A 7,663-nucleotide genomic window follows, 5' to 3' on the forward strand; every position below is an offset into this window, starting at 1 on the left:
TTCCCCCCAAAATGAGAGCTTTGAAATGCTTTCACATGTTCCCTCTGGTCTGTTTTGGGAGCTCCCCCACCTCGATCCCCAGCTCTTAGTTTGCTGCGATGGTTTTGTCCTCTGTTCCAGACTTTCATTAGGGTTCCTCTTGCACCCCCTCTCCTGTCCCAAACACTAACTTAGCTTTGTGGTACACCTTCTAGATCATCCATCCGCCATCCAGGTGGGTGGTCCATGGATTGCGGGGTCCACTGAACATGACTGTCTGTCTCCTTTCCGTCACCCTCCTCTGTCCTGAGGTCTCAGTTCTGAGTCATCAGTGTTTGGGCAGAGTTCTTTTCCGGTGTGTGTGATATGTTCTCTAACTCCGCATAGCCACAAATGTTTTCTTTCTCTGGGGAGTGAGCGGCAGCTGGGCTGCCGTCCTTGCCTCTCAGGCATCTGTAGATGTTTTCCCATGGTCTGCCAGGCCCCGGGGTGGCAGGTGAGAAGCCCGTTCTTTTCACGTGAGAGTCACTTGTTCTTTCTGGCTGGAAGATTGGAGATTCTGTCTTGGACCTTGGAGTTTAGAAATCCTACCAGAATATGCCTCAGTCTGTGTTTTGTTTATCAGCCCTTGCTGGACCTCGGGGAGGCCCCTCCTCCTGCAGAGGCAGGCTTCTCTCAGGGAAATGTTCTTGTTTGTTTAATTATTGGCTCTCCTGCTTTTCAAATTCCTGTGTTTTGCCTGTATCTGTCCCCCAAGTCTAGCTTTTCCCTGTGATTTCTCTTTGTCATTTTGCTTTATGGCATGAGACATGGCTTTCACAATTATGAGATTTGTGAAATTTATCAAATTTCATAAACTTCGAGATAATTTCATGCCACTAATTTGAGTCCCAACAGTGACCTTGCATGTCTTCAATTCATTTACTTTCTTTTAAAACCTGAAAGTCACGTTCTTCGGTCCCCTGCTATTCTGTACTTGAATGTCTTCCAGAGCCTTTATTTTCGGTGGTCTGTTTCTTCTGGCAGCTGTTTCGTTAGGAGCCTGTTCTGGTGGTTCTGTCCTCTCTTCCTCTCTGACTGCGAGACCCCCTGTGTGTGTGATTTTCCTGTTTCTGCCCTTCAGGGCTCCCCTCCACACTCTCTTGAGTGGCGATGGTTCTTGGAGTGATGGAAGGGACCGTGGCCTCAGCTCTGGAGGCAGCCTGTCCCCTCGCCAGCCTCGTCCTGCTGGCTCGGCCTCAGAGCTGGACAAGCCTCAGCTCATCTGTGTAGCTTCTCCTGACCTTCTAGGGGGCCAGAGAGAAGTTTGGGGGTCTGGCTTGCCCCAGGTTGCACTCTGCCACCAGAGTCAGAGACGTCTCCAAATACAAATTGGGGCTCAGAAGATGAGGACCCCTAGTGTGGTCCCTTTTCTCCCTTGATTACAGCCATGGTGGTCTCTTTCCTGCTTCCCTGACTCCCTGAGCTCACATGTGCCTCAGGACCTTTGCACTGACTACTCCCTCTGCCTGGAGCCTGTTTGCCCCGCCCCATCTCCACATGGCTTCCTCGCTCCCCACTCCCTTACCACCCTGTATTCCCCCCTCTCACCTCCTCCTTCTTCCTCATAGCTCCCACCACGACATCCCCTGTTAGCCTAGATTTTTGGTTTTTGTCAAAACCCATAAGGGACAGGCACTTTGTATTTTTTCCCCGGCACTGAAAACTGTCCTTGGCACACAGTAGGCTCTCATTAAAGATTTACTGAACGCGTAAGTGTGTGGAAAAGCCTCGTCCTGTGGCAGGTGGGCGAAGGCTGGCGAGGAGAGGTCCCCGCCCTGCTCACAGCGCACGGTGTGAGGTCGGATTGATGCCTGAGCCCGCTGGCCGAGGATAAAAAGTGCCATCGGAGCAGACGTGGCATTTCTCGGGGCAGCGTCTGAGGCTCCAGAGCCCCCATGTGGGCGGGGCTGTGGGCGGGGCCATGGCCACCCGCTGCGTAGGCGCCACCTGTGGGAGGAGGCCTGTCCCGGACCTGGGAGGCTCCTTATGTGTGCCCTGGGGCTTCTCTAACCTTCAGGAAGAGCTAACTCTTCCTGTCCTCAGTGTGGCTCCAGACCCTTCTGGGGTCTCAAGCCAGCCTGGGCGTGAGCAAGGCCACAGACAGCACGGCAGGAGGAGCCATTGCTCAGGCATCTCTGAACACCGCTTTGCCTCTAGCTCCTGGCATCCCAGGAGGTCTCCCTGGAGGAGTAGCAGTGGGCCTTGCCCCTCCCCCAGGAGCCAGATAGGTGGCGAACAGCAGGGCATCAGCGTGGGTACTGTCACTTTGCCTTCTGTCCTTGTGCCATCTGTTTCTCCCTTTATCTAAAGTTCTCACTCTCTCAGAGCTTGTTATAGTCCAGTTAATAGAATGAAATAAAATGAAGATAGCACGGGTGCTCCCTCACTGCTGTCTTGAGAAAGAGGAGAGAGGAGTTTTGTCGGAGTCCGTGGTCCTGTGACGGGGAGCCTCGGGGTGATGCGGGCCGGGCCTCGGGCCCTTTCCTACCAGGAGGAACTGCCCGCCTGTGGGCTCTTCAGGCCCCTGCCAAGGCGTCTCGCCACCTGCCCTGGCGACAGGCCTGTTCTCTCTGAAAGGCTGGAAGTCACAGCATTGTCCTCAGACAAAGCTGCTCTTTCTACCCTCCCAGGGCCACGGAAGAGGAAAACACCTGCACACTCGTCTCAGACCCAGGGCATTTTCTACCCCAGGGTCTGGGCATTTCATGGTGGGGCAATGGGGTCGTTCGAAACTGAAATTACGAAGCATCTTGGGTGAAATTGTGTCTGCTGCTGGCTAATCTAAAGAAATGCTTTAAAGAAAAAAATAGTAAAAATTATCTGTGAAAAACCTGGAAGGTGGTATTCTCCAGGAACCTCTGGGATGCTGTCAGGCTCCTTCTGTTAACGGGCGCTCTGCTCCTCTGTCTTCTGGTCATTTCTCCCCGGGAGGCCTGGCTGGTGGTGCCGCGCTCCCCCCCGGGCCGTGCGCCCTGTGACCCCCTGTGCTTGCTCCCCGGCCGCCCTGCCCCGAGTTCTCGAGTTCTCGTTTGTGCCCCTGGGAGGCCCTCTCCATGCAGCGCGTCCCAGGGCTGTGCTGCTTACGGGGGCTTTCTGTGGCCGCGGTCCTTGCTCCGTTTTGGAGTCGCTCTCATCTCCCGTGATGGGAGCCGTCAGCTGTGGGTGAAAGGCTTACGTCACCGAACTGCGGTCTGTCTCTAAATGCCGCGGCTGTCCTTGTACCCTGTGGGTTGCCTGTTTCAGTTGAAGGTTTTTTTTTTTTTCTCAGCGATTGCAGGCATCTTGTCAATCGGGGCATCTTAATGGTACAATGACTGGTGACTGTTTCCTTTCTTTTGCTTTTTTTTTTTTTATTGTGTTAAAATACACATAAAGTTTACCATCTTAACCGTTTTAAAGTGTACAGTTCAGCGGTATTAAATACATTCGCATTGTTGTCAGCCATCACCGCTATCTATTGCTATAACTCTTTTCATCTTGTAAATCTGAATCTATACCTATTAAACAATAACTCCTGGGGCCAGCCCTGGGGCTCAGTGGTTCTGTTTGCCTGGTCCACTTCGGTGGCCTGGGGTTCACCAGTTTGGATCCTGGGTGCGGACTTATGCACTGCCCATCAAGCCATGCTGTGGCAGCATCCCACATAGAGGAGCTAGAATGACCTACAACTAGGATATACAACTATGTACTGGGGCTTTGGGGAGAAGAAAAAGAAGAGAGGAAGATCGGCAACAGATGTTGTTAGCTCAGGGCCAATCTTCCTCACCAAACAACCAACCAAACAAACAATAACTCTGTTCACCCCTCCCGACAGTTGCAGGCAACCACCTTTATACTTTGTCTCTCTGATTTTGACCCCTCTAAGTACCTCATAAAGTGGAATCATACAGTATTTGTCTTTTTACAACTGGCTATTTGGGGTTCCTTGAGATTCAATATGAATTTTAGGATGGATTTTTCTGTTCTTGCAAAAAGTCCTCATTTGGATTTTGATAGGGATTGCGTTGAATCTCTAGATTGCTTTGGGTAGTATTGATATTTTAACAACATTAAGTGTTCCTATCCATGAACATAGGATGTGTTTCCATTTATTTACGGTTTCTTTACTTTCTTTCAGCAATGTTTTGTGGTTTTCATTGTACAAGTCTTTCACCTCCCTGGTTAATTCCTAAGTATTTTATTCTTTTTGATGCTATTGTAAATGGAATTGTTATTGTAACCGATGAGTGTTTCCTGAGAAAAACACACAACCTGAGTTATATGTACGTTGCGTTGGGAAACATCAAGACTTAGGAAAGAAGTAAGAAGAAAATCAGTCATACACAGCACCCCCACAGCCCCTTCTACACCTTGTCATTTTACTATTTATTTCTCTGTGCTTGTTTGTGTGTTTTCACATGCATGCATTGTACACAGACACACACGTATATGTGTGTATATTTTTGCAAGTTGGATTGTACTATGTTTTTCTAGACGTTATTGCTCACTTAACAGTATTTATCCAAGACGTCTTTGCAACTATATACAAATGTTGCAAAATGCACAATGAAGGCATATGTGGCAGCTCTGATAAAATTAAGCACACGATTCACTTTTTTTTTTAGCCCAGGGTAGGATATCTGAGATTCTTGCGTTTAAAGGTGCAAGCACCTAATTTGACCTGGAAAAGTGGGGACTGTGGCTGAGCATTCTGTATGGGAATATTTAAGGATGAATGAAAACGAGGTTAAGTCTTAGGGCCAGATGCCTCAGAGACTCAGCTTTATCAGGAGTCTGTGCTGCCTGGGCACGTAGCTACCGTCTTTGACACTGGCTTGCCCTGTGGCTTCAAATAAGTAAATTGATTCCATGGAATGGTGGGTGAAAACACTGATGCTCCCGAGGGCGGGAACCATGTGTGTCTGGCTCACTGTGTCCCCACTGCCCAGCACAGCGCCTGATGCATCAGAGGTGCCCAACCTTGTTGGATGACTGGCATCACAGTTACTTCTATTGCGGCTGGAGGGCTATCTGCGCACTGATGCTTTTGGTGTCTCTTTCAGGAGGGTTGGAGTCCAGGCCTTTGGTACGGGGCGTACGAGGCCGAAGCATTAGCATGAAGGCGCCCACCCCTTCCAGAGCCAAGCAGGGGGCCTTCAAGACCATGCCCCTCCGGTGGTCTTTTGGACCCAGGGAGAAACCACTCGGTGCATCTGTCGAGTTGGTGGAGTACTTGGAGTCCAGACGGAGACCTCGCTCCACCAGCCAGTCCATCGTGCAGCTGTTGACGGGAGCTGCTGGTGGGGACGAGAAGTCAGCAGCGCCAAAGTCTAACACCACCCTCTCTGCTAAGGGTGAAGATAGTGGGCCAGCCAGTGAGACAGTACTGGCCGGAGTGTCCTGCCCCTCAGGCCACCCCAGCCACTGCGTGGTCCCTGGAAACTCAGACGGTCTAAACACAGCAAGGAAACTCAAGGAAAATGCAAGCCAGGACATCAGGCTTCCCAAAAAGTTCAACCTACCCCTTGCGGTGATGCCCTCGATGGAGAATGAGAAGCGAGCCCGGCCGGAGGGCCAGAGGACCGCGAACTGGAAGGGAGGTGGCCAGGCAGGGAGCAGCGGCAGAGCGCCCTCCCCCAAGGAGGTTCTGAGGACAATGGCATTGTCTAGAAACAGTGCAGACAGTCACCGGGGTACCTTTGCCAAGATAAGGGCAAATGTGGAAGGAAGGGACTCCGAGACAGACAGAGTCCCCCAGGGGACCCTCACCCTTCTGAGGTCTGTGTTTTGGAAGAAGGAGAACAAGAATCATGACAGGGCAGAGGTGGCCCCCCAGGCGTCCTCAGTCTCCCTGGTGAGTGGCAGGCTGAGCCGGGCCGTTGATGAACCGGCACAGGGCTGGTCTCCACCCCTCAGGATCCCAGGGGACCCGGCCAGCTGCCTGGAGAGAGATGTCCGGTCAGCGCCCAGCTCTCTCCACCTCCCTCGCAAGGCCGGCAGGCCTCCGAGGGGCAGCACCCTTGGCATGTCACAAAGGAGCGCTCCCGGGGAGCAGACTTCTTTCGGCACCTTGCAAAAGGTGAAATACCACACTCTCTCCTTAGGTCGGAAGAAGACATTGCCTGAGTCTAGCTTATGATGCTGTATTCCCGTCTCGTGTGGAGCTTGCGGTCTCACGACTTTGCACTGGGCATCTCTAGGCAGCCTGTGTTAGAGTGGGCTTTTGGGAAGCCAGCTGTCTTGTGAGCTCCGAAAATAAATGGTTTTGGTCTCTCCAGCTAGACTCCCACACCTTTGGTCCAAATTATCTTCCTGTATTGTTGGGTGCTTTTATACTTCTGGCCACAAGAGGATGCTGTTGGGTCAGCATTTCCGTTTCGGGGCAAGAACTGATGTTTTGTTTAAATAATTCCAGGGCCTGAGTACCTGTGCTGGAGAGTGATTTGGCACACCTTAGAGTGTAACTCTGTGGAGAAGCCTAGTTCATAAGAATCTTCAATTCAAATCAAATATTGTCATTGACTTCTCCTTTTTATATCTTTTTTTAAGAAAAAATTTAAAAAGTGGACTTAACAGGAAAGTCTTCTTTTCCTTGTGATGCTTCTCTGGGATAAAGCATTAAAGATGCCAAAAAAGTGGTTGTGACAGTAAGGCAGGGTTCTAGGAGTGAAAGACGGGAGAGAAATGATTGAGATTTTAGGAGAATATTTAATATATAACAAAATAGATGTATTAAAGTTTTTCAAGGTATTTAAAAAAGATAACTATTTTGATACTAGGAAAAAAGGAAGTTCTTTTTTAAAAAATTTAAGTGTGAGATCTATGTACAATTTTAATAAAAGCTCGTCCGTGAAACATGCTGTCTGAATTACTTGGTTTTTTTTAAATTTTCGGATGTACATCATAATATATTTTGAATTCTGTGTATATTACATCATGTTCACCACCCGAAAACTAATTATAGTCTGTCCCGGTCCCCTCACCTGTGAGCTTAATCACCCCTTTTGCCCTCTCCCCTCCCCCCTTCCCCTATGGTAACCACCAATCCAATCTCCAATGCTATGTGTTTGTTTGTCATTGTTTTTATCTTCCACTTATGAGTGAGATCATATCGTATTTGACTTTCTCCCTCTGACTTATTTCACATGAATTACTCAAGTTTGACAAACGATCTTATTTTGCTCCTGCCCTGTAGAGTTGGCTCATTGCTGTTGATATTAGAAAGGAGTTACTTGAGTTGTTTCTGAAATTGTAAGGTGCTTTTAATTAAAGCAACTTGCTGTCTTCTAAAGAAGTAGGAAGTCTCCGGGTCTTTCTCTGGAGGGGCGACCCGAGACATGGAGCCTGTCTCAGTGGACCATTAGCTGACTCCCATTGCCTGGGGCTTCGCACTCTTTCAAGCTCTTCGTGTTCTAACAAATATCCTGTCACTTCTTTCTGGGAAGCTGCTGAGTCTGTCCCCAAACCTGGGGCTCGAAGTCGAGGTTCCTGGTGAGTCTGTAGTTAAATGGTACATTTTTCTAGAACTGCTTCCTTTCTAATGGGAACCATTTGTTCCAGTTACCTGACTCCAACAGTTAAGTTTTCCTCATACATCCTGCATGACTCATTGGTATGTCTCTGCTGCTGTTTTTTTCCTTAAGAAGGAAGAATGGGGTCGTTT

General features: G+C 49.5%; 1 protein-coding gene across 2 annotated transcripts in view; it reads left to right on the forward strand.

The window, feature by feature from the left end:
* Nucleotides 1-6,855, forward strand: part of USP43 (ubiquitin specific peptidase 43) — a 58,791-nt gene extending 51,936 nt beyond the window's left edge. For both annotated transcript variants that reach the window (XM_023653501.2, XM_023653499.2), the window contains exon 15: nucleotides 5,064-6,855. In XM_023653501.2, coding sequence (XP_023509269.2) covers nucleotides 5,064-6,139 — 1,076 coding nt within the window. In that variant the 3' untranslated portion in view covers nucleotides 6,140-6,855. The remainder of the gene's footprint in view (nucleotides 1-5,063) is intronic.
* The last annotated feature ends 808 nt before the right edge of the window (nucleotides 6,856-7,663 follow it).

Source organism: Equus caballus, chromosome 11 (genome assembly GCF_041296265.1).
Source record: "Equus caballus isolate H_3958 breed thoroughbred chromosome 11, TB-T2T, whole genome shotgun sequence".
NCBI lineage: Eukaryota > Metazoa > Chordata > Mammalia > Perissodactyla > Equidae > Equus > Equus caballus.